The sequence below is a fragment of the Eleginops maclovinus genome, chromosome 10 (assembly GCF_036324505.1).
Source record: "Eleginops maclovinus isolate JMC-PN-2008 ecotype Puerto Natales chromosome 10, JC_Emac_rtc_rv5, whole genome shotgun sequence".
Lineage (NCBI taxonomy): Eukaryota > Metazoa > Chordata > Actinopteri > Perciformes > Eleginopidae > Eleginops > Eleginops maclovinus.
The window spans coordinates 19,732,284-19,749,037 of NC_086358.1; the positions used below are offsets into that span (position 1 = coordinate 19,732,284).

Genomic DNA, 16,754 nt, shown 5'->3' on the forward strand with positions numbered 1-16,754 from the left:
TAACCCGATTGTTAGACCAGCACAATGTTCTGTTCACTGGTGTCTCCATCCTAAACACAAGGTAACCGTGGTTACAAATGCATGCGTAATCTTTTCTTTCAACGAGGCCGGCCAAATATAGCCTGAAGCTCCACATTATGTACCGTAATTGAGGTAGTTGTGTTGCTGTTATGAGCAATGTGGTGGGATAGATTTTGTTTGTACAAAGTCCCAGACAACTATCAGTTTCCTTTGAGGAAAGTTCTCGACAGGATTCCGAAACAGTTGGTGTTTATGAAAAATTCTGGCAGGAACAGACAGTCCTGAGGGAACAATACATGAGTGAGGGGCTATAAGTGATAACCTGCCTGCTCAGAAGAAGAATTTATTGATCAAATATACGCATTTCCCAAAAAAACATAACCCTTCTGTCTCGTGGTAATTGTGCGGTGGCTGGAATCACTCTGAGACTGCAGCTGGGGGTGCTGTACCAACTCTCTTATACACTTATCTTGGGCAACAAATAATCAAAACCTGGAAACAGTTTAATTCAAACGCAGTAAAACATGATGTTGTGTGTGTGCTCAAATAAGTAAAGTGTAACATATATAATATTTCTATGGCTACTGCTGGGCTGCTACATCTCAGGCTTTGAGAGCTGCTGTAGATGTAGGTATGCTGTGGCTCACAGAGCAGCCCTCTCCTTCGGAAAGAATGGTCTGGCTCTCAGCGTCTTGAACTGGAGCCCAGTGAGTCTGGGCCTTTTTCTTTTTTTTAAAGTATTTCTGGCAGCAGCTTGCACATGCTGAGATGAGACCTTTTAACACTTTGTTTATGCGAGGCTGTCTCCTTGACAAAAAAAAACCAAAAGTTTTTTGCTTTTGTATATATTCTGTTTCCAGACATTTTTCCTGTGGAAATGCATAGCATAGCAGTTTACTGAATTTCAAATGGATACATAAACAAAGTAAATGTGTATTGATTGTTCAGACTTAAACTCTGCTACATACACATGGCACAATACACCTGTGTGTACACTGCCCAGGGATGCAAACTTGTCACCTTTTGGTGAAATTCTCAGTTTTTTAATGAGACAAATAGGTAGTTTGTTTGGTTCGTTTAGACCTGCAATAACACAATGTTGGGTATGGGGCGTGGGGAGAGGTCTTGGAAGTTCTATGACATCATGATTTTTCATGTGCTCGAGACTTCCTGTCTGTCGGCTAAGCGTGATGTTTGGATCATTGTCACCTTTTTCATACCTGATGAGCTGCATCCCTGACCGCCCTTCAGTCCCTCAGATTTGTAATAAGGCCTTCTTCTGGTCATTCCTCTAATTTGTTGTCCTCTTGCTCCGTCCTCCTCCAGTGTACCGGACGACTACATCGGCCGCAGGAATCTAGAACACGTCGAGGCCTTACAGGAGAACCCGGTCCACCCAAACCAGGTTGTTATTGGCTACGGACGAGGTCTCATGGTCATCTGGGATCTGGAGAAACAGAGTGCCATCCAGCACATCCCCGCCACACAGGTAGCTGCAGCTCAGTGTGACGCCTTGTATTTCCCAGTGTTCTAACCAGCGTGCTTAATGTTGGTATTGTGTATTTTCCATAGCAACTGGAGAGTGTGTGGTGGACAGAGGATGGGGACTACCTTCTCAGTTCACACAGTGATGGAAGTTACTGTCGGTGGATGGTGAGCGGCGTGGACGTGAACGAGGAGGAGGAGAAGTCAGACATTCCTTATGGTGAGCCAAAGACGTGTTCTCTGCACATTTATCCGTGCTGTAGTGTGTGTTCTGGAGGTTGATGGGGACTTGTGTTTATCGCTGCAGGACACTTCCCATGCAAGGCCATCTCTAAAATAATTCAGCTACCTACAGAAGAAGGGTGAGTTTACTTTACACACCAGAGAAATGTGTGTGTGACATCCTCACTATGTGTAACTCCATTTCCCAGCTGTGTTATGTGATCGGATGTTACACATTAGTGTGTGTGCGTGTGCGTGTGCGTGTGTAGGCCTCCATTCCTGCTGTTTAGCGGGGGGATGCCCAGGGCCAGCTACGGGGACAGACACAGCATCACAGTGATCCACAGCAAAACACACGTGGCTCTTGACTTCACCTCCAGGATCATCGACTTCTTCGCCATCAGAGGCGGGCCGCAGCACACAGGCAGGCCACACACAAACACACTCACAACTGACGTGTGGCAAACCAACTTGTTCACACAGTTTGTCAAATTTGGGTTTTTGTTTGTCTATTTTTGCACGATGTTTACAACCCCAGAATGTGTTCAGATGGAGTCACTGTGTCTCAGCCGTGTAGAGAAAAGTCTAGACAAGCGAGACCCACCTCTCCCCGGTCAGTGTGTACAGTATACCTGGTATCTAACTGCCATTACTGCTCTCTTCTGCCCCCCCTGCAGGAGACCCCAGTGCGCTGGTGGTGCTGGTGGAAGAGGAGCTGGTAGTGATTGACCTGCAGACGGAGGGCTGGCCGGTCATCCAGACTCCGTACCTGGTGCCCCTCCACAGCTCAGCCATCACCTGCTCCCACCATGTCTCCGCCATCCCCCTCAAACTGTGGGAGAGGGTCCTCGCTGCGGGAGACCTGCAGAGCACACACTACTCTAAAAAGGTACGCCTCCTAATCACATTTTATTTTATTTTTATGACTTTTGGGTGTGTTTTTATTTTCATCATTACTGATTTTAATTTTTTACTTTTATAGATTTTTTTTTTTTTTCACATCACAGGGATTTATAAGATACAGAACCCATAAAGGGACATGGGGAAATAAAAAACACGAAAACGTTTCTCGTGTTCGCGCAAAAGTTTCAAACCTACCAAATGTCAGGTTCGGTCATAGGCAGTGTTCCTGGTTTAATTATTATTGAATGCATTTAGCATTAGTACAGGCTCTCCTTCAGAGTGAATCACAGTGTGGTTGAAGTTTTTTCATGGATTTCAATGACATTCACAAGGCTGGGGTTTCCATCAGTCATCAGCTTTCGGCCCTTTATTGTCACTGTCTGACGAAACAAGACCTCAGGTAAACCCTGAGTGTGCTTATGTACTGCCGCGATACTTTCTTGGGCGCACGATAAAGTATCGCGCGTGAGCACGGGAAACGTTTAGGTTTTTTTTCCCCATGTCCCTGTACGGGTTCCGTAATAAGATATTTGTTTTGTTATATTGTTTTTTTCTAGACACTGGCCAACCAGAATATTTAGCCTTAGTGAAGCTTTTTTTTTTTTTCATTTATTAGTTAATTTCGCTACAAATGACCTGCATTTTATGTCATTGACCTCATGAGATATATCTTTATTCTCAAATTGTCTGTTTGTTCTAAATGATCATGTTGTAGTCTCTCACATCCCAGTCTCAAGATCAATGCTAACACTGTAGACCCACAGCTATATGACTGTAGCTCTGCAGAGACACATGCTCCTAACAATCCCAATCAGAAACTAAACCTGATGTGAATCTCCTCAAACTCTAACGCAGTTTAATATATGCTATATCCTGAAGATGGACACATTCCTTCACCCCACAGGTGGTATTAAGTTGGTATTATTGTTACACTTTCATTTCCCCTCTCTCTGTGCAGCCGTGGCCAATAACAGGAGGCCAGAATCTGGCCCCCGACCCTCCACAGAGAGACCTGCTGCTCACAGGGTCAGTGCTCCACTCTGGAAGAAATACCTCTGCAAGCTTCCTGTCACAGATTTAACCTTTCTTATTTGTGTGTGTGCAGGCACGAGGACGGGACGGTGCGCTTCTGGGATGCATCAGGAGTCTGTCTGTACCCCATGTATAAGTTAAGCACAGCCGGAGTGTTCCACACAGATGCTGACCCCAATGATAACATGAACCAGGGCACTGAGGGGGAGTGGCCGCCGTTCAGAAAGGTGCGTCTATTATACAACCAATGTGCAGAAAAGTGTACTTTGTCTGTGGATAAACATTCAGTTGATAAACCAAAGCTTCATTGAGGCAACCTTACCCAAAACTTTAAATGGTTTGATTCTTTCTAAAGTTCCCTGGGGCTGTCAAGCACAATTTGTACCGTCCCAATTGCATTACTGTGTAAAAGCAACTGGCTACTAAATGCGCCACTTATTATTGTCTGTCTTTAAATCATATTTCAAATTCAAAACAATGAACCTTAGTGACATACTTGAAGTTTAGCTGGTAATGTGTGGGTGTTTATTATTCATTAGAATTACGTATGGGAAATGATCCATCATTTCTTTAGCTTGACTCGTACTTGAGGCATAAAGTCCGCATATCTCTGCTTGTGCTACCTCCTTTTCTTTAATGCAAGTGCACACTGAGCTGCTCTTTTAATTATAATGTTCATCTTTTGTCCAGGTTGGCTGTTTTGACCCCTACAGCGACGACCCGAGGCTTGGCGTACAGAAGATCCATCTTTGTAAATACAGCGGTTACCTGACTGTGGCTGGCACTGCGGGACAGGTGAGACTCATCCCCTCTGCTGTAGCACTTCCTCCATTTCACTGTCACTCTGCATGAAGGGGAAATAACAATTACAGAAACAAATAAATAATAATTACACATTGTGCTGGGAGCCTTTTAAATGAATTCGTATGACTCGGCAAAGTCTATGACACGGACATTTATAACAGACAAGGGCTTCTGTGATGATTTCCCTCCTTTTTTATTTTAAAGAATCATTCCTTTACCATAGATACATATTCAAGATTTTCTCTAAATGGAAAATCTGGACATTATAATAACATTTGATGAAGTATCAAGAGGGAACTTGATGTTTCCTCTTGTGCACTTCTGTTAGGGGTTTAAAAAAAGGAGAGGTCAGTCAGATACACTCGCTATGATTGCATAGCTTGCTATTTATTGTCCCCATTACTACCCCTTTACAAACTACACAATGCACACACATGGAAGGCAGGTTACAGGGTGAGGATGTAGCTGCCAGAATGTTTTTTAAAGAGTGTGTATTGTGCTTCATCACGTGTATCCCAGATCCTGGTGCTGGAGCTGAATGACGAGGCAGCAGAGCAGACAGTGGAGGCTAAAGTTGTGGACCTACTGCAGGGTCAGGAGGGCTTCCGCTGGAAGGTATCTACTCCAAAAACAAATATATTGGATATTCCTATACCAATTTAATGCTTTACCTGTCTGCATTTCTCTCCTTTTACATCCCTTGTTACATTTCTGGGTCTGGGTTTGTTCTTGTGTATCAGGGCCACACTCAGCTGGATGTGCGGGAGGAGCCCGTGCTGTTTCCTCCAGGCTTCCAGCCTTTCGCTCTGGTGCAGTGTCAGCCTCCTGCTGTGGTCACCGCCCTCACCCTACACTCAGAGTGGAAGCTGGTAGCTTTTGGAACGAGCCACGGCTTTGGCCTATACGACTACCAACAGAAGAACAACGTCCTCATCAAGTAAGGAGATGCACACAAAGAGATTTAAAGATGGATTTGTGTGGAATTCTCTTTTTAGGAGCTGCATCTCTTTCACATTTTGTCTCGTCTCTCATGTTTTCTCATGCCAAAGGACTTGGATTGCACAAGGTCAACATATGTCTCACACATATGGGCACAACTACCAGTGTGTTGAGACCATCATTATTCTAGGTTATGAATCATCGTTTTGTATTATGAGTTTTGTGACCTCCAATACTAAGGGGTTCAAACTGAAAAGAGCCCAAATGTGAAGGCAAATACAGCATCTACATAAGATGGTTGGAGCAGATGGAGATACACCCACTAAATAAGTACACAAATCATTAATAAAGGGGTGTCGGTTCCAAGTTTGGTTAAGATGTGGCTTTCAACATTTTGGCTCTAAGGACACAACAAGGGTGATAATCATTGAGTTGCAGGAAAGCCCCCGAACCTGACAAAAGGTCTCTTCCAGTGGTCTTTCTCTGGAGTTTTGATAGTATTTCCGTTTTTTTCATGTGCTAACTCAGTATTCTCTTTATTTTAGGTGCACCCTGAATCCCAGTGACCAGCTGGCTATGGAGGGTCCTCTGTCCCGGGTAAAGAGCATAAAGAAATCCCTCCGACAGTCCTTCAGGAGAATCAGACGCAGCAGAGTGTCGCTAAGGAAACATCACGTCAACAACACTAACAAGGTAGCTTCTTCTCCGCTGATAGAAGAAGCAGGACTCTCAGGGCCCCACCTTCCTGTCACCCCCCCCTCAAATCTCCCCATTATTTCTGTTGCAGCTCCAGGAGGCCAACGCCCGTCTGGAGGCCGAGCTGGCAGAGATGGAGCTGGCTCCGGTCCAGAGGAAGATCGAGGCCCGCTCCTCAGACGACTCGTTCACCGGCCTCGTCCGGACCATCTACTTCGCAGACACTTTCCTGTCAGACAGTGAGTTACACCCCCCATACCTCCACCACATCTACTGTACTGCGCCTCAGAGTCTCACAGGTCTCCTCATCTTCTTCTAGGTTCACACAACTCTCCCTCCCTATGGGCAGGGACCAATGGCGGCTGTGTGTTTGCATACATGCTCCGCCTCCCTCCTGTAGAGCACAGAGCAGAGGAGCCGGTCACCGCACAGCCGGGTGAGCGACAGTTCTGTTGTTTGGGCCGACTGATGTCTCCTCTCATTCCTCAGGTTGTAACGTTGTACTTTTTGTTTTCTTCCAGCTAAGGAGATCCAGCTGATGCACCGGGCCCCTGTGGTTGGCATCGTGATAATGGACGGTCACGGGGCCCCTCTCCCCGAGCCCCTCGAGGTGGCCCATGACCTCGCCCGCTCTCCTGACATGCATGGCTCACACCACCTACTGGTTATCTCTGAGGAGCAGTTCAAGGTCAGGATAGCACACACACACACACACACACACAGGTACACAGATAACTGAAGTGACACAAGGAGATAAAATCTATATAGTGAAAGCACGACATCAATATGATGCATTATGTTACACATTTCAATTAAATAGCATCTTATGTATTTTTTTCAATTCATCCTCAGTTATTTTTAAATCCAAATATTTCTGAAATGACCTTTTATTGTCTGAGACGCAGGAACACTTTTAGTGCTTTAAAACTCTCTCGTAACTTCACACCGTTCAAATGTTCTGTTTCCTTGGGGAATATATCTCTGTGCAAAAGACACTCTAACATTATTTTCACTGGGACTTTAGGAGGAGAAGATGTTTAATATCAGTAAACCTACATTTATCCAAGAACTGGGGAAGCCTTGACACACATTTGAAGAGGATTGGAGGATTTAAAACCTAGCATTAAATAGGAAATACTCTTATCTCCATAAAAAATGAAAAGTTGATTTTTCATCTTTGAAGAGACCTTTCTTGCCTGGAAAAAAGACAGGACTTTCCTCTGTTTTGCTTCAAAGCATTGTTTTTATTTATTTATTTGTTTTGTAAATATTTACATATGGAGGAAAGTGGACATTATTTTTCTTGTCCTGTGTTTTATTTCATTTGTTTGTTTAAAGTATGTTTTTCTTGTTTGTTGTTCTTTTTTTTGTTAGGTTTTGGTGGAGGGATTTTTTATTTTCTAATGATTTAGTTTTGAAATTATAAACATAATCCATAAAAAATATAGAAAATGATCCAAAGGTAAATAATACGCGTACATTTAAATAACATGTAAACTGTAATTTTTATAATGAAAGATACAAATAAAAAAAACTAGTGCTCAGGTGTCTGGAGGATAAATCTCCACTTGCTAATCCTCCGGTGTTTCTGTGTCCAGGTGTTCACGCTGCCAAAGGTGAGTGCTAAGATGAAGCTGAAGCTGACGGCTGTGGACGGATCCAGAGTGCGGCGGGTGGGCGTGTCCTGGTTCGGCAGCAGCCGCTCGGAGGACTATGGAGAGAGCGGCCTGGTGGTTCTCACCAACCAGGGCGACGTCCATGTGGTGTCCCTGCCCAACGTGAAGATGCAGGTCCACTACCCCTGTGTCCGGAGAGAGGACGTCAGCGGCATCGCCTCCTGTGTGTTCACCAAGCACGGCCAGGGTAAAGACACACACACACACACACACACACACACACACACACACACACACACACACACACACACACACACACACACACACACACACACACACACACACACACACACACACACACACACACACACACACACACACTTTTTAGGATTAGACTACAGGCCACAGTGTTTACTCGCGCGTTAAACTGGCAAAGTGAATTTGTTAGATACACTCGCACTATTTATAATGTTGTGCTCGTACTGTAAAATAAAGACATCATAAACTCATGTTTAATACTATGAGTTACATTTTTTAAACATTATACTGATAAAGAAACTAGACAGATTTCATTTATATTACTGATTTTAAAAGTGAACCTCACTGTACAGCCCTATTATTTATAGGTACAGTGGGGCAAAAAAGTATTTAGTCAGCCACCAATTGTGCAAGTTCTCCCATTTAAAAAGATGAGAGATGCCTGTAATTTTTATCATAGGTATACCTCAACTATGAGAGACAGAATGAGAAAAGAAAATCCAGGAAATCACATTGTAGGATTTTTAAAGAATTTATTTTCAAATGATTGTGGAAAATAAGTATTTGGTCAATAACAAAAGTTCATCTCAATACTTTGTTATATACCCTTTGTTGGCAATGACAGAGGTCAAACGTTTTCTGTAAGTCTTCACAAGGTTTCCACACACTGTTGCTGGTATTTTGGCCCATTCCTCCATGCAGATCTCCTCTAAAGCAGTGATGTTTTGGGGCTGTCACTGGGCAACACGGACTTTCAACTCCCTCCAAAGATTTTCTATGGGGTTGAGATCTGGAGACTGGCTAGGCCACTCCAGGACCTTGAAATGCTTCTTACGAAGCCACTCCTTCGTTGCCCTGGCGGTGTGTTTGGGATCATTGTCATGCTGAAAGACCCAGCCACGCTTCATCTTCAGTGCCCTTGCTGATGGAAGGAGGTTTTCACTCAAAATCTCACGATACATGGCCCCATTCATTCTTTCCTTTACACGGATCAGTCGTCCTGGTCCCTTTGCAGAAAAACAGCCCCAAAGCATGATGTTTCCACCCCCATGCTTCACAGTAGGTATGGTGTTCTTTGGATGCAACTCTGCATTCTTTCTCCTCCAAACACGACGAGTTGAGTTTTTACCAAAAAGTTCTATTTTGGTTTCATCTGACCATATGACATTCTCCCAATCCTCTTCTGGATCATCCAAATGCCCTCTAGCAAACTTCAGACGGGCCTGGACATGTACTGGCTTAAGCAGGGGGACACGTCTGGAACTGCAGGATTTAAGTCCCTGGCGGCGTAGTGTGTTACTGATGGTAGCCTCTGTTACTTTGGTCCCAGCTCTCTGCAGGTCATTCACTAGGTCCCCCCGTGTGGTTCTGGGATTTTTGCTCACCGTTCTTGTGATCATTTTGACCCCACGGGGTGAGATCTTGCGTGGAGCCCCAGATCGAGGGAGATTAGCAGTGGTCTTGTATGTCTTCCATTTTCTAATAATTGCTCCCACAGTTGATTTCTTCACACCAAGCTACTTACCTATTGCAGATTCACTTTTCCCAGCCTGGTGCAGGTCTACAATTTTGTCTCTGGTCTCCTTTGACAGCTCTTTGGTCTTGGCCATAGTGGAGTTTGGAGTATGACTGTTTGAGGTTGTGGACAGGTGTCTTTTATACTGATAACGAGTTCAAAAAGGTGCCATTAATACAGGTAACGAGTGGCGGACAGAGGAGCCTCTTAAAGAAGTTACAGGTCTGTGAGAGCCAGAAATCTTGCTTGTTTGTAGGTGACCAAATACTTATTTTACCGAGGAATTTACCAATTAATTCATTAAAAATCCTACAATGTGATTTTCTGGATTTTCATTTCTCATTTTGTCTCTCATAGTTGAGGTATACCTATGATAAAAAATTACAGGACTCTCTCATCATTTTAAATGGGAGAACTTGCACAATTGGTGGCTGACTAAATACTTTTTTGCCCCACTGTATGTGTTTGAGGTTTTATTATTGTATCCTATAAACTAGTGACAACATTTCTGTGTTGGAATTCAACAGACACTGGAATGGCTGCCATACATGTAGAGATAAAGATTTAAGAAAACATTGGAGAGGTCTCTTATTTTTTTCTGGAGCTGTATATGGTCCAAGTTGATAAAGGAATTTAATCGTTAATATTATAGCTTATATATTTAATGGTGAATAAACGTCACTGATCATTGCTTTTTTTATAATTTAGTTCTATAGCATTTCCAAACTGCATGCTACTTTTTGTTTTTTTTATACATTACTGCAAGATAAAATAATCATTTTTTTAGCTGCTTAAATGAAATATATTTTACATCTTTTATAATAATTAACAAATAACTTTAATAATAATAAATAACAGTTTTTTTAATGCACACTGAAATGAAACTGGTTAAATAAGTTTCTCATATAATCAGTTATAAATATAATTCTCCGATTTTCTTTGATTTGAAGGTGAGTTTGAGTTTGATGGCTCTTTGTCAGCACATGACTCAGTGTGTGAGATGGAACTGATGTACAGCGTCATGCTGTAATGTCTTTCAAAACAATAAGAGTGAGGGAATTAAGATTTTAAGTAGCGAATGAATCTCTTTTTTTAACTCTGCCGTCATCCCTCAGGCTTCTACCTGATCTCTCCGTCTGAGTTTGAGCGCTTCTCCGTGTCCACCCGCTGCCTGGTGGAGCCCCGCTGTCTGGTGGAGGTTCCTCTTCATTCCTCCAACCAACGCAGGCCTCAACCTGACGGAGCTTCCTCTGCTCATAGGTATACACTGTTTCATTTTTCCCTCTGCTAACTCCCAATGTCTTTTTCAGTTCTATTAAGTCTTCTCTGTCCTTCTAGAAACGCCAGCCAGGACCGTGAAGATGCAGGTAGAGTGTGTCAGTCTTCAGCATCATTCTGAACTATGCATGTGCCTCTGGCTGAGCGAACACTACATGTCCACATGTTCTGTTCCGTGTTGTTTAACTCTGTGCTTGTGCTGTCTGTCTGTTTTTACACACACACACACACACCTTGTCTGTGGCTGACGTGTGTTCTGGCCGCTGCCTGTGTTCCAGAGAGTGCAGCTAGACGTGTAATGGAGCATGCTTTGCTGAATGACGAGAGTGAGTACTGGAGAGACAGAGACGACTGTATAAAGTATAACTCTGTATCGGATCCCTTAAAGTCTGACTGAGCTGGAAAAGTACCTGTGCCACCTTTCCTAACCGGTATTCCAGCTTTCTGCTCCCCCCGTCATCAGACACACCCACAGCAGTGTTTACCAAACATCATCCCAGCGCATGATTCCTGTAACTGCCCTCTGATCCCTGCTTGCTGTACCTCCATGTGTTTGCTGCTACACATCCAGAGTGCTGTTGAGAACCCTGCTTAGTTACCCATGTGTTGTTGTGTTGCAGAAGTACTTCAGGAGATCCAGAAGTCACTAGAAGGAGACCAAACGTACGTGTGCTTATTTCTCCTTTCTATTCTAAGGACAGACTTCACTGACATTGACTTGTCATTAAAGTGATGTGAGCAGATGTAATCAGTCGTGTCATGGGTTGAATAAAGCTTGAGAACATATCCCACCAAGAGATTAAAACTTAAAGCAGGGTGTCCAACCTTTTTTCACAGAGGGCCACATTAAGAAAAGTAAATGAAGGGCTGGGCCCCTCAATAGAGGTGAGGTATATTGCCTCATAAGTTAAGTTGTTGCTGCTCATTCCTTATAACAGAAGCTTGAGATTGCTAATAATAAGGGGAAATATGAAGGGTATAGTTAACGATTGTAATTCATGAAGTTTATTGTATGTATTTGTAAAGTGGGCTTATTAACACATGAATACTCCTGTGTGATATATTTTTACATATATATTTAAGAAATAGAAGACGAGCACAAAATTCAGGTAAAGGCCATATAACATTATCCTTTATAATTTGCTGAGGGCCGCTTCAAAATGGTTCTGCTTTTGGCCCCCGGGCCATAGTTTGACCACCCCTGACTTAAGGGAAACTAATCTAATCATGGAAATATGAGTAAAAAATCATGATGCAATGTTCCTTTTATTTATTTCGTTGTATCTTTGTCCTCTCATGACCCAAATAGGCAGCTTTTGAACCTGGGTTATGATCTTTCATCAATCTTTAACTGACGTTAAGGCTGCACTTCAATATTTAACAGTGCATACATTACTGTGTGATGTAAAAAGCGTTGCTCTGTCAGAGAATAATGAACCGCTCTGCAGCTCTACACAACTTAGCCTCTGTTAGCTCATTGCTTCCATTTGTTGGCCCACAGACTCTCCTAGCCAGCTCTCTGGCAGCAGCAGGCAGCTGATTCAGACTTTCTATAACAATATAATAGAAGGTTAAAGTATGTACATTTGGTTTTGAAAGCTGTCCTGCTGCTGCAAAATCCTGTATAGCCGTTTTAAAGGTATCTAGCCGACACATTTGCCAGCAAAACAACTTTTATTATGTATTAATGGATACAAATGTGATTATAAGATGAATAGTGATGGTCACGTGATGGCAGTTAGTCATCTAAGGGTCTCTTGGCAGGAAAGATGACATGATTGTCCGGCTTATTAGGCACATTTTAAACGCCAAGTCGGAAATATTCTGTAATAATTAACTTACATTTTGATATGAAAAATATGTTCAAGGCTGAACATGTGTAATTAATATAATACATTCCATTTCTATAGCACACTTGAAAACAACGTCATCTCAAGGTGCTTCACAATGCTATGAGGGAGAAAAGAGAAATGAGACGAATTAAATGTTTTTAAAGGCTAAAAAAAGGTTGACATGAGTGAGGTATAGAATTAGCTAACTATGGAACAGCCGTGTTGATAGGTGCTATGTGTGTTTGCTGCAGGTCGATCCTGGAGAATAATGTGAACAGTGCTGTAGCTTAAAGACGTCTCCAACAGCTGAGGTGAGCCTGAAGCAGGAACACTTTTACCACTGGTGCCTCTCACCCAGCTGCCATTGTTGGAATCAACGCATGTGTTTGTGTCCTCAGAGTGAACTGACGTGATGTGTATGAAGCAGACTGCAGTCCTCCTCGGCTGACACAACCACTACTGACCCCTGAACCCTCGCCCAGTGACTGACCCCGCCCCCCCATCAGCTCACAGCGCCCCCTGGTGGAGAGCTTTGGAAGTGGCGCTGGTGGAGGAGGAGACACCGCCTGTGCCTAAAGACCCCACGCTGTGACACGGGTTCACAGCTCGGTCACAACCCAAAGCCACATGAAGCACATTCCTGACATGTGACCAACCACCCATCACATCAACGCCACCATCTCCAACCCGCCATAGAAGCTTTGTGACTTTTTGACTTTGACCATAGCCACTTCCTCTAAAGCCTGTCACCATTAGCCTTCTCTTCAGCCACTCAGCAGCGCTCTGCTGCAGTCTCACCGGCCTTCATCCACCCTCCACACACACAGCTGGAAGGAGTGTGGGGGAGGATTTAAATTATTGCTGATTTAAATTTACAGCTCAAGTTTTATGTGATTTGTGCCTGATTTTTTTTAAACTTCAGATTTATACTTTGGAAGCCCATTCCTCTGAGAATAAGTAAAAACAGATGACACGTTAGGCATGACAATTAATTGACAACACTTCTGGTTAATTATAAGTCAATCTTGCGAGATACTATGTTAAATTATGACTTTGAGGAATTGTTTTTGTCAAAATATTTTTGTATGAAGTCAGAAAATCTGGATGCTGTCATATTTGAGACTCAGTTTAAGTAATATCTTCATGTTGAAGCAGTATTTGATGGATTTTAAATACTTTTAGTAAATCTCATTCTTATTTGTTGACTAAATTTGACCTAGTATCCTGTAACGTGTTGTTTTTATGCAAACCATAACTTTCTCTTTCATACTGCCTTGGCATTAATGTTTTTTTTATGAATCCAAACGTGTCAAACTCCCCCTTAAACCCTATTTTTTTGGGGTAAAATTGGGCTTAAAATCAATCAGAGGGAAATGTTTTGTCCCTGGAAAAAAAATATTCAAAATTGTTTAGTGTATATTGAGCCAAAATGCTGTTTTTTATTCTCATTTCTCAGTCATAATTTACTGAATGAGTCACATCCTTACAGACTGTTATGTCCCCTGAATACTGCTGACACAGCCCCCGCCCCGCCCGTCCACTCTGTCCTTTCTAACCGGCCGTAGGTACTTGTCCACACTGCGGAGCCCACAGTGCTGTAGCTTCTTGGGGGGGAACAGCTTGCTATGGGGTTTTTAATTATTTTTATGTAAACCATTTTTTATGCCAGCAATGAATAATGTAATTTAGGAATGTAATTGTAAGCTATGTTAGTGAAATGTTTTAATATATACAGTATGTATGTGACTCAGTCTGAACCTGTGGGCCTGTTGTAACTGGGGTTGGCTGCTATTTAGATCACAAGGAAATATTTTGGTACTGTGTCTCAGAATGCTGGGTATTTAGCATCAGCCTAGAATATATTTTTGTAGTGAACTGATTAAGAACCCTAATTTTTTTTATTTGTAACTTCACACTACAGTTTTCTTGTGGATTATTATTATTATTACATGTTTTTCCCAAGAATGAATGTGTCTGTTTTCATTTTCCAAGTACACTGCCATCTTTTCCCACATCATCCACCTCTGCTGCACAGCAAAAAGATCCTTCAGAATGTCTGAATTATGTTTCTATCTCTGTTTTAAATTTCCGCTTTTTTCCATAAAGCCGAGTTGTAATCTTGGTCTTACTGAGCAACATCGACAGGCCGCCTCTGGTGAAGTGGATAAAAAAGGATCGGTTGTCATACATGCACGGCCAAGAGTTTTGATCATCCATTATAGAGAAAGGCGCTTTGTCCTCTAATTGCCTGGAGCCCGGTTGCTTTGCTGCTACCTGATCCCTCTGAGGACCGGGGCCAGCTCTGTTAGAGGACGACCCTGCAACACGACTCGTCATCATTTAGCAGCCTGAAGACGTTAAGTGGTGCCGGGGTACCTGGGACTTTGGTAATGAGCTTTATGTGTTTGGCTAGGTCTTTCCCCTTCCAGTGTGCAAAGCTAGGCTCTGTGCTTCCCACACTAAGATGCAACTCAGTTCCACGTTCTTCTACCTCTCCATTGGGAGCAGGATTTGAGGAAGATCTTTTAATTTCCTCAACCCTTTCATATTATACCTATAACTTAAAGTGTGTCCTTTTTAAAAACCTAAACTTTGTACTATTATGGGAACCAATGATCTCCTGTTTCAGAGATGCCTTGTCTGGTTATATTCTTAGAATACTGGAATGATGTACATTGTTCAGTGGCAGAAACAAAAGGAGGGGGGCTAGTTAAATGTTAATATGAAAAAGAAATTAAAAAAGACAAAATCCTTAAAGAACATCAGCAGGAGAGGACTCTTTAAAGTAGAGACTCTACATACTGATATACACCTGAACATCAGCAGGAGAGGACTCTTTAAAGTAGAGACTCTACATACTGATATACACCTGAACATCAGCAGGAGAGGACTCTTTAAAGTAGAGACGCTACATACCGATATACACCTGAACATCAGCAGGAGAGGACTCTTTCAAGTAGAGACGCTACATACCGATATACACCTGAACATCAGCAGGAGAGGACTCTTTAAAGTAGAGACACTACATACTGATATACACCTGAACATCAGCAGGAGAGGACTCTTTAAAGTACAGACACTACATACTGATATACACCTGAACATCAGCAGGAGAGGACTCTTTCAAGTAGAGACGCTACATACTGATATACACCTGAACATCAGCAGGAGAGGACTCTTTAAAGTAGAGACGCTACATACCGATATACACCTGAACATCAGCAGGAGAGGACTCTTTAAAGTAGAGACACTACATACTGATATACACCTGAACATCAGTAGGAGAGGACTCTTTAAAGTAGAGACAATACATACTGATATACACCTGAACATCAGCAGGAGAGGACTCTTTAAAGTAGAGACGCTACATACTGATATACACCTGAACATCAGCAGGAGAGGACTCTTTAAAGTAGAGACACTACATACTGATATACACCTGAACATCAGAAGGAGAGGACTCTTTAACTTTGTCTGGCGGCTTGATCACAATCCGTTTTTTTTTTTTTTTTAACTACTTGCTGGAATACAAAAGCAATTCAAAATGTTTTACTTTCTAAATATTTATGACCTCAGTGGATATTTTGACATTTAGGTGTAAGGCCTGTCCACCATTCCGGCACACACTTATGGAATCTCCCTTCCCCTAAACGGCAACGTAATGATGTCTCATCTTCGTCCTCTGTCTTTCTGTCCCTCTCTCATCCATCAGCACCTTTTGTTGATCGCCCCCAGCACCACCTCTCACCTTGTCTGGAGCATTCACCTGCAGCCTTTCTCTGGAAGCAGAGCAGCATGGCCCGCCTGGTACAGCTGTATTATTCAGCAGGCACCTTGTGTGTTCACGCGCCGCTGCACACCAGCTCACCTTTGTCCACAGGAGCATTGTGTGTATGCAAAAACCACGCACAAACTTTTTGGGGGTGTGCATTGCATATTTGGCTGCATGCCTTTTCTGTATAATGGGTGGGATATTGGTGTGTAACTTCCCTTCAGTGCTCCTGAGCTTGGGTGCTTGGTTTGTATCAGTGATACCAGCTCTTCAGGACAAGCCGGAGCATTTTGCAGCCCCCTAGCCATGCCTGGGTTTCACCTGAGAAGCCTGGTAAGCTATATTACATTGAAATGAGCTCTCACTGCTTTCCCCCCCGG

General features: G+C 42.9%; 1 protein-coding gene across 3 annotated transcripts in view; it reads left to right on the plus strand.

Annotated features, from left to right (window-relative positions):
* llgl2 (LLGL scribble cell polarity complex component 2) overlaps positions 1-14,571 on the plus strand; it is a 32,124-nt gene extending 17,553 nt beyond the window's left edge. For 2 of the 3 annotated variants that reach the window (XM_063893253.1, XM_063893251.1), the window contains exons 7-27: positions 1,348-1,510; positions 1,594-1,726; positions 1,814-1,868; positions 1,998-2,152; positions 2,406-2,617; positions 3,590-3,657; positions 3,737-3,890; positions 4,354-4,458; positions 4,987-5,082; positions 5,208-5,404; positions 5,952-6,099; positions 6,194-6,341; positions 6,422-6,538; positions 6,624-6,790; positions 7,701-7,965; positions 10,608-10,752; positions 10,831-10,859; positions 11,049-11,096; positions 11,391-11,433; positions 12,854-12,913; positions 13,001-14,571. In XM_063893253.1, coding sequence (XP_063749323.1) covers positions 1,348-1,510; positions 1,594-1,726; positions 1,814-1,868; positions 1,998-2,152; positions 2,406-2,617; positions 3,590-3,657; positions 3,737-3,890; positions 4,354-4,458; positions 4,987-5,082; positions 5,208-5,404; positions 5,952-6,099; positions 6,194-6,341; positions 6,422-6,538; positions 6,624-6,790; positions 7,701-7,965; positions 10,608-10,752; positions 10,831-10,859; positions 11,049-11,096; positions 11,391-11,433; positions 12,854-12,893 — 2,488 coding nt within the window. In that variant the 3' untranslated portion in view covers positions 12,894-12,913; positions 13,001-14,571. The remainder of the gene's footprint in view (positions 1-1,347; positions 1,511-1,593; positions 1,727-1,813; positions 1,869-1,997; positions 2,153-2,405; positions 2,618-3,589; positions 3,658-3,736; positions 3,891-4,353; positions 4,459-4,986; positions 5,083-5,207; positions 5,405-5,951; positions 6,100-6,193; positions 6,342-6,421; positions 6,539-6,623; positions 6,791-7,700; positions 7,966-10,607; positions 10,753-10,830; positions 10,860-11,048; positions 11,097-11,390; positions 11,434-12,853; positions 12,914-13,000) is intronic. The other variant, XM_063893252.1, reaches the window with a different exon arrangement.
* The last annotated feature ends 2,183 nt before the right edge of the window (positions 14,572-16,754 follow it).